This window comes from Debaryomyces hansenii (assembly GCF_000006445.2).
Source record: "Debaryomyces hansenii CBS767 chromosome A complete sequence".
Lineage (NCBI taxonomy): Eukaryota > Fungi > Ascomycota > Pichiomycetes > Serinales > Debaryomycetaceae > Debaryomyces > Debaryomyces hansenii.
In genome coordinates this window covers 1,248,269-1,263,578 of record NC_006046.2, presented here as the reverse complement: position 1 = coordinate 1,263,578, position 15,310 = coordinate 1,248,269, and the positions used below count along the sequence as shown (strand labels likewise).

The following is a 15,310-nucleotide window of genomic DNA, read 5'->3' as shown; positions in this document are numbered from 1 at the left end:
GTTATTTATTGTCATCACATACACTAGAGGATACGTTCTGGTGTAAAACCTAGAAATTAGAAATCAATATAATAGTAATAATAATAATAGTAATAATAATAATAGTAGTAATAATAATAATAATAATAATAGGAGCAATGAAAAATTACAATACGCTCCGCGTTATGCTCTTCAAAATAATCTCGTTAAATATTTTGTTATCATAATATTGATTAGGTTCTCGAATAGATTAGTATGTCGTCAATACCCGACAATTTAGGACCAACCAAAAGAAGCACGACATCAACCTCCACATCCACTAGTCCAAATTCAACTGAAAATGAATTAAGTACGCTGCACTCAAATCATTTGAACGATGCTGGTAATAAGTCAAACGATCATTACAAGTCAAAATTATCACCATTACGTTACAAATTAAGGGCATTATGTTTGCCAATTATAAGAAAGGAAACTGAAATATTGGCCAATATGCAAAAGAAAGTTAGACATCCCATTTTAGACTTCTACTTTGCATGGACAGCCAATTTAGCATCACATACATTTTACGTACTCATGTTACCATTGCCAATTTGGTTTGGTGCTAGCACATTGTCAAGAGACTTATTAGCAGTTTTGGGACTCGGTATTTTCATTACTGGTAATTTGAAGGACTTCCTATGTTTGCCTAGACCGAGGTCCCCACCACTTCATAGAATTACCATGTCATCATATACGACCCAGGAATACGGGTTTCCATCGAGTCATAGTGCCAATGCAACAGCAGTTACATTGGTGTTACTTGCAAAGCTTTTTGAGTTTCAAGACACACTCGAACCCTTGACAAAAGTTAGTATTTTTTGCTTTTTGATTATCTATTACTTTTCGCTTATATTCGGTAGACTTTATTGTGGTATGCATGGATTCTTCGATGTATTTACTGGATCAGTTATCGGATTCCTTTTGTTTTTGTTTAGATTTTTCTTTGGCAAGCAATGGGACCAATGGTTATTAGCTACTCATAATGAATCTGCTATGGGGTTGATATTTACTCCATTATCCATTATAGCAGGATACGTACTTTTGATACACTTTCATGTTGAGCCTGTGGATGACTGTCCATGTTTTGACGATTCTGTTGCCTTCATCGGTGTGTTGATAGGTATTGACATATCGCATTGGCTATTGAATATTACTAATTATTTGACATATAAGAACCCATTTGAAGAACCAATCATTGTCAGATATGATTTCGATGAATTTGGTTTAGTCAAATCGATCATCAGAGTCGTTATGGGTGTGACATTTGTCGTCATTTGGAAGACAATCTCAAAACCTGTCATCTTTACAGTTTTACCACCAATCTATAAGTTCATTGGGGTTTATTTACCTAGAAAGAATTATCAACCCACAGCCTTTTCGAAAAAAACTACTAGACAGATTAGATCTCAGTCTTTATCGAATATGGAGGGGTCACAATCGATTGGTGACATTAATACTTTCATTAAAGGTGTCACTGACCACAATCAAATAGACGAAGTTGGTCCTGAAAATGACATTGATTATTATGAAATGTTAGACTATGAAAAGAAATTGGGACACGAAAACTCGTCAAAGACCGTCCAGCCGATAAGCGGTGTTTTCAAATCAAGATATGACGTAGAGATTGTTGGTAGATTAATTATTTACGCAGGTGTTTCTACGACAGCAGTTTGGGGCTTTGCGTTTGGAACAGAATTATTTGGATTAAACTAACTTGGCTATGTATTTATGTATTTATATAATAGTAATCTTACATTTCTTTCATTCATTTCATTCTTCGTGGTCGTAAAATTTATCTGGGGAAGTCGCAGAGATACTTTTTTTTTGTTTTTGGAGGTGATGCTAACGAAGTAAATATAAGGATAAAGCATAGAATGTATAATACCAATGGATGGCTCATACAATAATGACCATCGAGTTTATAATCAATTAAGTCCACTTGAAAGTTCCAATACCGTAAATGCTATTTTCTCGCAAATAAATCAATTGAATAACCACTTTACTAATTATCAGATAAGTAACAATAAAAAAATTGAATCCATTAATCAGAAGGTAAATTTGCAATTCAATGCAATTAATGAAACACTAAATGGCTTATCAAAACAGGTGAATGTCTTAAGTAGGAAAATATCTATGCCTACTAAAGATAGCACCCCTAGAAATGATGATAAAGTATTGGAAATATTCAACAAGCATATCAATAAATTAAGTAACGATATCCAAGAACTTAGTTCATCGTTATATACGGGTAATGATAATTTAAATCGGCAATTGGGTCTGGAGAAAGACACCGTTCTGGTGGGTAGAGACCTTATACAAAATGGAGATGTCGGACAAAAAAATAATTATAACTACAGACATGCGGAATCGCCAGAGATTATGGCTGTAGATATGGATATAGATAATAGAAATAGATCGTGGCCGAAGTCATTGAGCCTTAGGTCGCCTGCACCACAACCTAATTCAGCCCCATCATCACCATTTACAAACAGGTACATTGATTTCCCGGCTCTATTAGAGAGGAATACGACGATTGGAAATGATATTAATTATGGTAATCAGAATGGTATTATTGAAAATCCAGAACTTCGATTAGAGGAGGTACAACGTATAAATACCAATAAAGGGGAAACAGGTAAAAAGAAATCGAAAACCAATATTCTGGAAACTGAAGCCAGCGGTTCCCAGCCATATATATATTCATTAATGAACTCACGACAGCAGATCAGTTTGCAAGGAACGAAAGCATTTCAATCGTCTGCAAAACGACCCAGTCCTAAAAACAACAGTGAAAATCTCACGCAATATCTACAAGGGCAAATTCTTAAACTGCCCGAATACCAAGATTTGGATAACCATAACCAAATACATCGTACATCAATAATGTCGAATCAAAGCCGAACCCTGGAAATTGGTCCAGATACAGACGTAACACCAAAGTCTTTTGGACAGGTGCCAAATATAGCTACGGAAAAAAGGGAAAATTTAGAATTAAACACAGTAAAAGAAGCACCGAATACGACAATGGAAAAGCCACATAAACAATCTAAGTCTAATATACCGGGTGTTACGCTATTGAAGGGCAAGAAACTCTCAACTACCCCCCAGTATAAATTGGAAAAAAGTTTACGGAATGTTTTCGAAATATGGAAAGAATACGAATATGGAATTAATGGAAAACCTCCTTTAAGACAACTAGAGGCACAGTATAATACTAAATGGAGGAATGAAACAGAACTGAGAACGTTCTTAAGGCGTAAGAAAATTTATGATGCAATTGAAAAGGGCAAAAAAGTGGGTTACCATGAAAGGCAAATTATAGAGGAGCTCGAGCTTTTAAGGACCTACGATAGCTTTGGAGTTGTGAAAAAGAAGCCTTTGCTGTGGCTATATTCTAATATTCCTCGTAAGTTTTGCTAAGAGGTTGCAGCCAATAAGTGAATATGAAAGTCAGCTTATGCGCATCAAATCGAAAAAAAAAAAAAAATTTGGCTCATCTAATTGATAAGGTATTTTGAAGTAGGTTGTAAATACAGTTAGTAAATCTATAGTATAATGGCTCCCACAGCATCTATCGAGATCAAGAAAAGGCAACTTTCTGCCACAGATGTAGAAGGTGAATGCAAAAAACCTAATATTCAAAGTGAGGCAAGTAAACCACAGCCTAAACAAAGAAAGACTAAGGTAGTTAAAAGAAAATACAAAGCGAAGGATGTGGATGCTACTTCGCCATTAGGAATATTACAGCATGAGATTAAGGAGTTCTTGACGGAATATGGACTTGAAGAAAATCAAATTTCCAATGATATGCCATCAATTTTGAATGATCCCCCTATCGAAGCAAAATACCATAGGAATGTGAGTGATGTCGAGGTGGTCAAATTATCATCTAATGGGGACGGTTTAGCTATCATTCCACATCCAACCAAAGAGGATGGTAAGCAGGTGTGTTTAGTGCCATTTGGGTTGCCTGGTGATAAGGTTGATATCAGAGTATTTAAGTCGCATCCGTTGTATGTCGAATCTGATTTGCTTAAAGTAAACGAAGGGTCTCAGCATAGAGATGACTCGTTAATTAAGTGCCGTTACTTTGGTAAATGTTCTGGATGTCAGTATCAAAGTGTCGATTATAAGCAACAATTGGTCTTTAAGAAGCAAACCATCGAAAATGCATACAAGTATATGGCGCCAATCTTGTCGAAAGCTGACAACGGATTACCATTAGTGAAAAACACGGAAGCATCGCCACTTCAATATGGATATAGGACAAAGTTAACCCCGCATTTCAACTTACCATACACCAAGCCAAAAGAATACCCTCCTCCTAGTTTAGGGTTTGGGGCTAAGGGTAGACCTACCTGGAGACCTGAAGCAGAAGGTGGAAATTTTTCGATCTTGGATATCGAAGAATGTACGATTGGTACGGAAATCATCAACAAGGGAATGTCAAATGAAAGAAGTAGATACTTACAAGACTATATGAAATATAAGAAGGGAGCTACCATTTTGTTGAGAGAGGATACAAACAAGGTCACCGAAGAAGAGCCAGTAGAGCAGAAACCTGCATCTACTGATCCAGAAGGCTCTGTGTCTTCAGTGACATTAGAACTTGATAATGGTGACAAATTGCGCAAGACATGCGTCACTAGCTCTAGACAGATTGTCACTGAATATGTCAACGGGTTCCAGTTCCAATTTTCGGCAGGGGAGTTTTTCCAAAATAATAACTCGATTTTGCCAATTGTGACCGATTATGTCAAGTCCAACTTGCAAATACCGAACTCAAATGCCGATGAACCAAACTATTTGGTGGATGCGTATTGTGGATCGGGACTCTTTTCTATAACATGCTCGCAAGGAGTTTCTCGTGTCATTGGTGTTGAGGTTAGTGCCGATTCCGTCAAGTTTGCCGAGTTGAACGCCAAAAACAACCACATCGAAAATGCTACATTCATTGTGGGCAAGGCCGAAAAAATCTTTGGCAACATTGATACTCCTGCCGACAGAACTGCAGTCATCTTGGACCCGCCAAGAAAAGGATGTGACGATGTGTTCTTGAACCAGTTGTCAGAGTACCATCCGGCCAGAATCGTGTACATCAGCTGTAACGTCCACTCGCAGGCCAGAGATGTCGACTGGTTCATCAACAAGACCAAACATGGCCAAGACTACTTTGTGGAGAGCATCAAGGGCTTTGACTTCTTCCCCCAGACTCACCACGTTGAGAGTATTGCGGTATTAGCTTTGAAGAACTAGCTGGCCAGCACCACCATTAATCACAATTACATAGCACAATGCATAATTATCAACCATGTTGTCGTAAGACCCATTGTACATAAAGCTCTTGAAGCTACCTTGATCTCTACTATCTTGATCTCTACGACCTTGAACTCTACTTCAGTCCATTTTGCAGCATCTTAGATCTCGATCAACAATCCAGTATACAAAAGTTTCTCTACCAATATACGCTCTATATCGTTGAGCAAACCATAATCTAACTCTACTCCCTACAACGAAATGTCCTTCGTTTCAGTTTATTTCGTACATTCACCTACCTTCACTAGTCCCTAGAACACGTTTCTGGAACCCCCAAGACCATGTTCTCATATTAGGGCTTAAAGCCCTAGTACCACCCAATCTGAAAACCGACATTTTTGTGTAATATAAATATGGGCGTGTTTTCACCAAAAAAAAATTTCCGTCTCGTGCTCGGATGAAGCCTCATACCGACTTTGTTAGTGGTTGGGGACGGTATTGGCTTGGTGCTTAGAGTGAAAATTTTTAGAATATTGATAAATATCTATAGTTAAAGGAATAGCTTATATCCATAAATACACCAGTCACAATGGAAAACGATAAAGGTCAATTAGTAAGTAAAGATTAGTGATAGACAGCCTCATATGTCATTAGTTGGACCACTGTACCGGAGGAGAATAGCGAAATGAAAGAGTGAAAGAGTGAACACGAAGAAATCAAGTAGAGAGTCCTATAGAATGAAGAACGAGAGGGCACACGACGAAACACGTACAACAGAACGTAGAAGCATAGTATCAGAGGGAATGACGTTAAATAATGCCATTAGTAGGGGAAGGAGTACCCACTAGGTGAAAAATATGCGAATTGGACATAAATCGACTCGAGAAGAGCCAAGCAACGAAAATCACGTATTTGGATGAATATAAAACCAACGATACTCCGGAATGAACAACTGTGACAGAGGAAGACTAAATGAATACCAATACTAACAATTTTAGGTTGAATTATACGTCCCAAGAAAATGTTCTGCCACCAACAGAATCATGAAGGCCAAGGACCACTCTTCTGTTCAAATTAACATCGCTAACGTCGATGAAGAAGGTAGAGCTATCCCAGGTGACAACACCACCTACGCTTTATGTGGTTACATCAGAGGTAGAGGTGAAGCTGATGACTCTTTAAACAGATTAGCTCAACAAGACGGTTTATTGAAAAACGTCTGGAGTTACTCCCGTTAAGTTTCGGTATATTACGTGCATGGTTTAACTTAAATTAATAGTTTGATTATATATTTTTTGTCTTATGTGTGTGTATATCTAATTTAATGTCATAAAAGGTTTTATAGTGGACGGACTTGTAAAGTGTGCGGAGCACGAATTGGTGGTTTCCTTAATGATCACCATATCAAAATAACTAATGGCAGGATAAGCTCTTTATCTGAATAGATTGATTAGCATTGTTTTGTGTGGTGAATAGCATTAGCATTTAAACTTCATTGTTGACAAGAACATAGATTTTGGCGGTATCTTTTTTGTTGCACTAGTGAAAAATTGCATTTTTTAACAACCATTTTACTCCACAGTAGTAGTAAAATAGAGATGACTCAAGGGGTATTCACTCTTTTATATAACGAAGAATATTTGGCAGGGGCCCTTGTTCTAGCCATTGCGCTCCGTAAGATCCTCGAACGCCAGCCCGAGGTTAATATTTCATTGGGGGTTATTATTGATAAAGAACGGTTGAACGACTCTCAGGTATCACTTTTGCGGGGTTTGTACGATGATATAATTGAAGTAGAACAATTGGAGTCCGATATGGATCACAGGTTGACCTACGACTTAGGGAGACCTGAATTGAAGCAGACATTTACCAAAATCCAGCTTTGGTCGTTGACAAAGTACGACAATATATTGTACTTGGATGCTGACACTTTGCCTAATGTCCCCAAGGATGAATCGCAGGGGTCAATTCTCGATTTGTTGAAGTTAGACTTCGCTTCCAATAAGATTCTCGCAGCTCCTGATAGTGGGTTTCCAGATATCTTCAACTCAGGGGTCATGTTGTTGAAGCCGAACATGTCCGACTACACTAATCTATTGAACTTAATAGAGGAATCGAGAGTTGATCGCAAGCTTTCGTTCGATGGGGCGGACCAGGGTCTCCTAAACGAGTATTTCAACCTGCAGCCAGATTGGGTTCGAGATTTAGTGTCTTCTAACCAGACGGAGGTTGCGGCTGCTTATGGTGCCAAATCGTCGAATTGGATTCCATTGCCATTTTTATATAACGTAACTCCGTCCACCGAATACGAATATTTGCCCGCATACAAGCATTTTGCCAGTACTGGGTGGTTGAGCACTATATACGGCAGTCTGGGTAGAGGGTATTCGAATTTATTGCCTCATTTCAATGGAGAAAAATCCCAAATAAAACTTGTTCATTTTATTGGACCCATGAAACCATGGAAAGCAGAACTTCCCATTGGTATTTATGGCCAGTGGTGGGACACATGGTATGGGTATTTTGGTAATGTCACAGTTGAGGAAGTTGTTTATCATGGTGGGGGCGATTTAGTTGTTGAATCTAGATCGTTCGAAGATCAAAGGGAAACTCAAATACAGCCGGTAGAAACTCCACCGACGAACTCAAAACAGGGTGAGAAATTCGATCCGTCGTATCTCTGCGATCCAACAAACTACCAGCACATTCCCAGCAACATTGTCCCCAGTGTTGACGCTTCGTGGGATCCTGCAAACGAACCACCTCCTGCGGCCAAGCCCGTTAATCATGAAACTGTAGAGCTCGAGAAAGGCATGAGATCATTCACAAATGCATGGGACTCTAGCGATGAAAAGTCCACCCATGAGGATTCGCATGCACCAGAATATGAAGGTGTTCAACTTTCTATGGAAGCTCAACGTCCTTCCGATGGACATCCTACAGTTGAACATAACAAAGACGAACATCCTACAGTAGAGCAGCCTACAGACAACGACTCCACAGCGCACCCATTTGGCCACCACACCTCTCAGAGACCAGAAAGAGTATTTGCTGACGACAACGTTGTTCTTCCCCATCCATATATGCCTCGAGCCATCTCCGATAACGCAGATCCGGTCCCTAGCTCAACACCACCCGGATCCGGTCAATTGGAGCATGAAGAAATCTACAAAACGTTAGCTAACCTCCAAATAGACCAGACCCACCCAGCAAACTTGGATCAAGACCTGTTCCAACGGACAGAACAAGACTCACCTCAAAATGATACCCCCATTGCCAAATTATTTCCCTGGGAGTTCAACAAGGAACAATATGTTCCACAGAGAACGTTCGATTAGCGTTTTAGCATATTCTCTACAAAAGCAAATAGGTTATACACGATTTTATTCGATTTAGCACCCAATAGACTATAAACTAGTAGTACCAGTAGTATCTTGTGACTGTGTTACCCGGAGAAAAAAATTACAAAGAATTTTTTTTTTTTTTTTTTCATTGGGCTCATTGAAATGGCAAAATTCAATAGCAGATCCCTTGAATATTAAAAAAAGTACAGTATTTATATAATTACATACGAATTAGTAAATTTATTAACTTATAATTCGAATACTACAACATGGCTTCTGAAGGTATTACTGAAATCGACTCTGGTTTGATTGAAACCAATTACGACAACGTCGTTTACACATTCGATGATTTAAACTTGAAACCAAATATCGTTAGAGGTATTTTCGGTTACGGTTACGAATCGCCATCCGCTATTCAACAAAGAGCTATCTTACCTATTACTGAAGGACGTGATGTATTAGCTCAAGCTCAATCTGGTACTGGTAAGACCGCCACTTTCACCATTTCCGCATTACAAAGAATTGATGAAAACGAAAAGTCCACCCAAGCATTAATCTTGGCACCAACCAGAGAATTAGCATTGCAAATTCAAAACGTTATCACCCATATTGGTTTATACTTGAACGTCACTGTGCACGCCTCTATTGGTGGTACCTCGATGAAGGACGATATTGAAGCCTTCAAGTCCGGTGTTCAAATCGTTGTTGGTACTCCAGGTAGAGTTTTCGACATGATCGAACGTCGTTTCTTCAAGACTGACAAGGTCAAGATGTTCATTTTGGATGAAGCCGATGAAATGTTGTCATCTGGTTTCAAGGAACAAATTTACAACATTTTCAGATTATTACCAGAAACCACCCAAGTTGTCTTATTATCTGCTACCATGCCACAAGATGTCTTAGAAGTCACCACCAAGTTTATGAACAACCCAGTCCGTATTTTAGTCAAGAAGGATGAATTAACTTTGGAAGGTATTAAGCAATTCTACATTAACGTCGAACAAGAAGACTACAAGTTCGATTGTTTATGTGATTTATACGATTCCATCTCAGTTACCCAAGCTGTTATCTTCTGTAACACCAGATCCAAGGTCGAATTCTTGACCACCAAGTTGAAGGGTGAAAACTTTACTGTTTCTGCCATCCACGCCGACTTACCACAAGCTGATAGAGACACCATCATGAACGAATTCAGATCTGGTTCTTCCCGTATCTTGATCTCTACTGATTTATTAGCCAGAGGTATTGATGTCCAACAAGTTTCCTTAGTTATTAACTACGATTTACCAGCCAACAAAGAAAACTACATTCACAGAATTGGTAGAGGTGGTCGTTTCGGTAGAAAGGGTGTTGCCATCAACTTCGTCACTGACCAAGATGTTGGTATGATGAGAGAAATCGAAAAGTTCTACTCTACTCAAATTGAAGAAATGCCTGCTGACATTGGTGCTTTATTCAACTAATTTTAGATATGGTATGAACTTTCAAATCTTATATAAAATTTAATATTATGTTTCTTCGAAGTCTTTATGTCATGTATAATAGTTTTTAAGCAGATGGTTAATTTCATTTGTATCTAGATTATGTATTTTAAAATTATCAACTATTAGTGCCTTCGCAATGAAAATAATAAACGCACAGTTCCCTTAATATCAAAACTAAAAATATTCCTTTTCGTCTCTGAGCTTAGACTTAATATGAAATAGATATCAGGATATCTAGTACTCACTATTCACTGAACTGTAAACATTTTAAATGAGCGACGATTACAGACCGGTTATCCCTGGATCATTTCCTAATGCCCTATCAGTTGTATCAGGAACAGAATTACGAACAAATACAAAAGCAGTTGCCACAACAATCATAGACGAAGAGAACAATTCGAAGTTTCGGAACAAACAATTTATAGTTCAAAAAACCAGACATCAGCAGAATTTGATATCACAACTTGATACTTTGGTTTATTTGCTACTAGGGTACCAATTTATTAAATATTGCCATTCAGCATGCATACTACCAGTTCTATTACATATAATAGTGCAGAAGATTTTAAGCTGCAGTTCTATTACCGGTGATCCTAGTAGTGGCGGCATTCACGTAATCAATGAGGCTGTTACAGATTTTATTAATAGACGAAGGCAAGATAATGCTGGTACACCCAATGACCTTTCGAGAGATGACCTAATTAACAATATATTTATAAAGGCTTGTTCGTTCATCTACTGGAAAGCGATAATAACATGCGTGTATCACGTATTGTTTGTATGCACATGGATGGTGCTGATAGTGAATGATGATAAGTTAAAAATGTTAGAAAATGGGTCATGGTGGTTTATTTCTTTTATCGGGGAGTCAACCCCTGAAGATATTACTAAAGAGACCAATTATTGGTATAAGCTATTTCAATTGGGACTACCTGGGCTATTGGTATCCGATCTAATTATATTATTTATTCAATTGGTACTTTTCCAGTGTATATATAAACAATCAACTGTTTCACCAATTGGCAGAGCATTGAATGAAGATGAGATTAATCTTATAAGACAAGCTGGTGACTTTTCTTCAACTCCAGATAGAGCAAAAATCATTGGAGGTACCGTCCCATGGATACTACTGATTAAACTTTATGAACTATTCGAAAGAAAGTCATTTACAGACTCTTGATGTCAATCAAGCGATTACTACATAGTAAGTCGTAATAGTCATAATATAAACTATAGTATATTATGAAGAAGTACATACTATACTGAACATTTATAGATATATTTATCACGTGTATTAATGAATAACAACGATTCGTATTAACTCTACTATCAGGACAAAATGTACGGTCCTACACCACGATTGGTACGATTTGGTGTCTCAATTCCAAGGCGACAGCTCCTTCGATCTAAGTCGTACTATCTAAGCGAGAAATGGATGAAGGAACCGTTCGAAATTGGATATCCAGTAAGTACATCGCAGGTTAAAGAAGATTCTAAATTATTAAGGCAGAAGCTATTTCCAGCCACATGCCTTACGGAATATGATCACTTCGTTCAAGACTCAAATCATGAGTTTAAACTCGACGAATGGAATCAATTAGATAGTGACCAAATATATAAATATCAGAAAATGGTGGATGATGATAAACCCCAATATGTCCATCCGAAGCCTCAATATGCTACAGGGTTCGAATTATTCAAGATTGAGCTGCAATTGAATAGACATGAAAAGAAATATTGGTCAATGCTAAGTAGTAGAGATAAAGAAGGATATTATGACAGCCAAATCATTGAACATTTATATAATGAAAGGTTAAGAATATGGATGGGTTATGAAATTGTCGCATATCTTAAGAGAAACCTGTCTAAATATATGTTCAATCCGTACCCTCTACTGGGACTCTACCCCTGGGAGATAATAAAAGATAAGCTTCGTGTTAAAGGAGATATTTATGACTTTGAAAAGGACTACTACGATACGTTGATAAAGGAGACATTCGGCAGAAATTCACAAAGAAAAGCATTACAGATATATTATACCGATATACTACATGAAATAGACGACGACAACTTTTATTATGCAAAGGTTGAAAGGATGTTCAACAACTTACCTCCTCCTAAAAAGCAATACTATCTAGAAAAAGAGCGTAAAAGACAAGAGCACGCAATGAAGATAAGGCTTCGACCATATAAACATAAAACTCCCTATCTGAGGTTCCTTATTCAATTCAGTAAAACATATGAACCAACAAATGAGGAGTTAAACGGTCTTAATTCAAACGCATCTAAAAACAATATGCAAAAACTAGCTACAACTAAAGCAGCAGCCAGAGAGTGGAAAACTTTCACAGAAGAAGAGAAAAAACTTTACGAGGATGTTGATAAAATATCATCAAATACAAGACTCTATAAGGAGATGATCCTCGATTGGAAAGTAGAAATGGTCATGGATTATATTTATGAGATGGGTGGTGTGTACGGGTTACACTCATCGTACAACTGGAGAGAAGATATGCATGAAAAGATAAACGGTTATAGATACTTGAACAGGATGTATGTGGATAAGCTAGTCTATCTACATAAGGGTAATTTAGTGGTTACAAGGGATTAATATTTAAATAGTTACTGAATTTTGCAATTGAAGGCCCACTACACAAAACGCGGGACATTTATATCTTCGACGCGTAGGCTGTATTAAAAGATATAATCATCTTCCATATTAAATTAATTTTCTTATTCACAATTCAACAATGACTGACGCCGAACAAACTATCAAGAATCAAAAAACCCAAGAAGCAGAACAAAGCTTAAGGGTATTTTTACGTTCAGAAAATGCTACTTTACCAACTAGAGGATCAGTCTTATCTGCTGGATATGATATTTACGCTTCAGAAGAAGCTGTTATTCCAGCACAAGGCCAAGGTTTAGTTGGAACTGATATAAGTGTTGCAGTTCCTATTGGAACTTACGGAAGAGTTGCTCCAAGATCTGGTTTAGCTGTTAAACACGGTATTTCTACTGGTGCTGGTGTTATAGATGCCGACTACCGTGGTGAAGTCAAGGTTGTTCTTTTCAATCATGCACAGAAAGACTTTACAATTCAAAAAGGTGATAGAATTGCTCAATTGGTCTTGGAAAAGATCGTGATGGCTGACATTAAACAAATCACTGCCGAAGAATTGGACATCACTGCTAGAGGTGAAGGTGGATTCGGATCTACAGGTAAGAATTAGAATATCACACGTTTTATAAATATAGATACAACTTTATACAGATGAAAATAAAAGGAATAACATGTAACATAATCTAAGTGAAATTTTTTATTTATAGAAAAATAATTAACTGAATAATTAAAAAACTCACGAAATAAATAAAATGAAAAGGTAATATCTGTCATGATTCATATCTCTTAAAAATTTCATTAGGTTGAAGAGTATCAACCTTGATTATTCAGCGAAATTAGTTCTTCTTACCTGAGGTTTCATTGCTAGTGGATGCGTTTTCAGTTTTTTCCTCGTCCTTCTCTTTTTCAATTTTTTCAACATTCTTTTTTTCAGGATCCGCTTCTTCATTATCAATCTTCATACCTTCAGTAGCAGTATCTTCGTATTCATCCAAATTGATGTTATCCTTGACTTTATTTACAGTATCCTTTTCTCTCAAGTTTTCTTCGTTAATTAATTCATCTTGTTCCTTCAAGATGTTCAACTTCAACTTAGAGTCGTCAGATAATTCCAATTTAGCAACGTTATAAACTTCATCTGGAATGGAAGACAATACCGCTAACAATGCATCATAATACGTTTCAAGACCATGCGAACCATCACCATATGTATAAGTTGAAGATAAAATTAACAAGGTAGAAGGAATCTTTTGTCTTAATCTTAAATCCAACCATGTTGCTAAATCATCTCTTAGTTTTGCAGGAGAAACATCAGTAGTTTTGATACCTCTTTGAGAACAAGCCATTTGTAATTCGAGAGTACTTAATGACTCAACCCCTTCGTAGTCAATTGCCTTATCATCTTTAATAATTGTTAACAAACGATGTCTAATTTGATAACGTAAAATAGAATCAGTGCCAAATGGTCTTAAGGACATATATTTGGACATGGCAACCAACTGAGGACGAGATAAATTATCCAAAACTTGATCGTTCCTGAACATACGAGCTACTTGAATCAAATGTTCTCTGGTTGGGTTCTTACCCATTGAAATAGTATGGAAAAAAGAAACGAAGGCCTCTTTTTCTTCTTCAGTAATTTTCTTGGACAATTTTAAACCAGATTCTTCCATAGTTCTTTTGATGTATTCAGAAGTCGACACTCTAGTTTTGGACAATTTTGCTCTCTTCTTCTTACGGTCTTGTTTTGACTCGTATGTGGAAGGCAACAAGTTTGGGAAGATCTTTAAAGCAATAGGTAATAATAACTCTGCAAATGGAATAATAAGGAACATCGAGAATGGTACTAATCTCATCACATCTACAATGGTACGTTGTAACTGGTTTGCTTCTCTACGTGACAATCCGTAACCTAATGCCATCTTGAACAACAATTTAGTTGACACTTTCACTTCATAACCTAACAACTTGGTTCCATCCCAATAATGCTGAGCTTCGTGCTTGACTTTTTCCCATAGAGATTTTTTACTCTTCTCGTCAACCTTAGTAACCTCAGTAGCCGGCTTGGATCCGTCGGATTTAGCAAGTTCGTCAGCTTTATCATTATTCGATATATTTGATTGACATCTAATAAAAGATGCTACCAAAGGTACATTAACGGTTCTTTTGTTCAAATTACCATGAAGTGTAGGCTTCAATGGGTATCTTAAATTTCTGGTGGCGCTTTTGATCACTAGCCCTCGGGTACCTATCACTCCTACACCATTTGAAAGACTTCCAGCCGTTCTCTTAGTAAGTAGATTATGAATCATGATTATTTACTTAACAATGGATTTGATAACTTAATATAAATCCTAGCTGATTAAGATAAATCAAGTATCTATGTAAGAGATCCTAGCAAGTAAAATTCAGTGGAAAAAAAACTACAGTAGTGCACAATGTTCAAAATTAGCTGTCTAGCATGTCATAAAGGTTGCAATATTCCCTTACACTAGATATATCTATTTATGTATATAAATACGCATGGCAATACAAAGAATAAGAAAGAAGGATAAAGAAAAGTGGCGATCTAACAAAAAAGAGTA

The 15,310-nt window shown here is 37.2% G+C and overlaps 10 protein-coding genes across 10 annotated transcripts; 9 read left to right on the top strand and 1 right to left on the bottom strand. All coding sequences in view use genetic code 12, as the record gives it.

Moving 5' to 3' along the window:
* Window positions 1–234: 234 nt before the first annotated feature.
* On the top strand, window positions 235–1,731 carry DEHA2D15158g (DEHA2D15158p; the record flags this gene model as incomplete). The annotated part of the gene is made up of 1 exon (XM_459141.1): window positions 235–1,731. The coding sequence occupies one exon, from the start codon at window positions 235–237 to the stop codon at window positions 1,729–1,731; it is 1,497 nt and encodes a 498-aa protein (XP_459141.2).
* A 174-nt stretch (window positions 1,732–1,905) lies between these two features.
* On the top strand, window positions 1,906–3,438 carry DEHA2D15136g (DEHA2D15136p; the record flags this gene model as incomplete). Its single annotated transcript, XM_459140.1, has 1 exon — window positions 1,906–3,438. The coding sequence occupies one exon, from the start codon at window positions 1,906–1,908 to the stop codon at window positions 3,436–3,438; it is 1,533 nt and encodes a 510-aa protein (XP_459140.2).
* A 135-nt stretch (window positions 3,439–3,573) lies between these two features.
* On the top strand, window positions 3,574–5,274 carry DEHA2D15114g (DEHA2D15114p; the record flags this gene model as incomplete). Its single annotated transcript, XM_459139.1, has 1 exon — window positions 3,574–5,274. One exon carries the CDS (start codon window positions 3,574–3,576, stop codon window positions 5,272–5,274), a length of 1,701 nt encoding a protein of 566 aa, XP_459139.1.
* A 589-nt stretch (window positions 5,275–5,863) lies between these two features.
* Window positions 5,864–6,512, top strand: DEHA2D15092g (40S ribosomal protein S21; the record flags this gene model as incomplete). Its single annotated transcript, XM_459138.2, has 2 exons — window positions 5,864–5,887; window positions 6,273–6,512. The coding sequence occupies 2 exons, from the start codon at window positions 5,864–5,866 to the stop codon at window positions 6,510–6,512; spliced, it is 264 nt and encodes an 87-aa protein (XP_459138.2).
* A 360-nt stretch (window positions 6,513–6,872) lies between these two features.
* On the top strand, window positions 6,873–8,612 carry DEHA2D15070g (DEHA2D15070p; the record flags this gene model as incomplete). Its single annotated transcript, XM_459137.1, has 1 exon — window positions 6,873–8,612. One exon carries the CDS (start codon window positions 6,873–6,875, stop codon window positions 8,610–8,612), a length of 1,740 nt encoding a protein of 579 aa, XP_459137.2.
* A 275-nt stretch (window positions 8,613–8,887) lies between these two features.
* DEHA2D15048g (DEHA2D15048p) lies at window positions 8,888–10,081 on the top strand (the record flags this gene model as incomplete). The annotated part of the gene is made up of 1 exon (XM_459136.1): window positions 8,888–10,081. One exon carries the CDS (start codon window positions 8,888–8,890, stop codon window positions 10,079–10,081), a length of 1,194 nt encoding a protein of 397 aa, XP_459136.1.
* Window positions 10,082–10,373: 292 nt separating this feature from the next.
* On the top strand, window positions 10,374–11,282 carry DEHA2D15026g (DEHA2D15026p; the record flags this gene model as incomplete). Its single annotated transcript, XM_459135.1, has 1 exon — window positions 10,374–11,282. One exon carries the CDS (start codon window positions 10,374–10,376, stop codon window positions 11,280–11,282), a length of 909 nt encoding a protein of 302 aa, XP_459135.2.
* Window positions 11,283–11,441: 159 nt separating this feature from the next.
* DEHA2D15004g (DEHA2D15004p) lies at window positions 11,442–12,713 on the top strand (the record flags this gene model as incomplete). Its single annotated transcript, XM_459134.1, has 1 exon — window positions 11,442–12,713. One exon carries the CDS (start codon window positions 11,442–11,444, stop codon window positions 12,711–12,713), a length of 1,272 nt encoding a protein of 423 aa, XP_459134.2.
* Window positions 12,714–12,852: 139 nt separating this feature from the next.
* Window positions 12,853–13,335, top strand: DEHA2D14982g (DEHA2D14982p; the record flags this gene model as incomplete). Its single annotated transcript, XM_459133.1, has 1 exon — window positions 12,853–13,335. One exon carries the CDS (start codon window positions 12,853–12,855, stop codon window positions 13,333–13,335), a length of 483 nt encoding a protein of 160 aa, XP_459133.1.
* A 226-nt stretch (window positions 13,336–13,561) lies between these two features.
* On the bottom strand, window positions 13,562–15,037 carry DEHA2D14960g (DEHA2D14960p; the record flags this gene model as incomplete). Its single annotated transcript, XM_459132.1, has 1 exon — window positions 13,562–15,037. The coding sequence occupies one exon, from the start codon at window positions 15,035–15,037 to the stop codon at window positions 13,562–13,564; it is 1,476 nt and encodes a 491-aa protein (XP_459132.1).
* Between the last annotated feature and the right edge of the window lie 273 nt (window positions 15,038–15,310).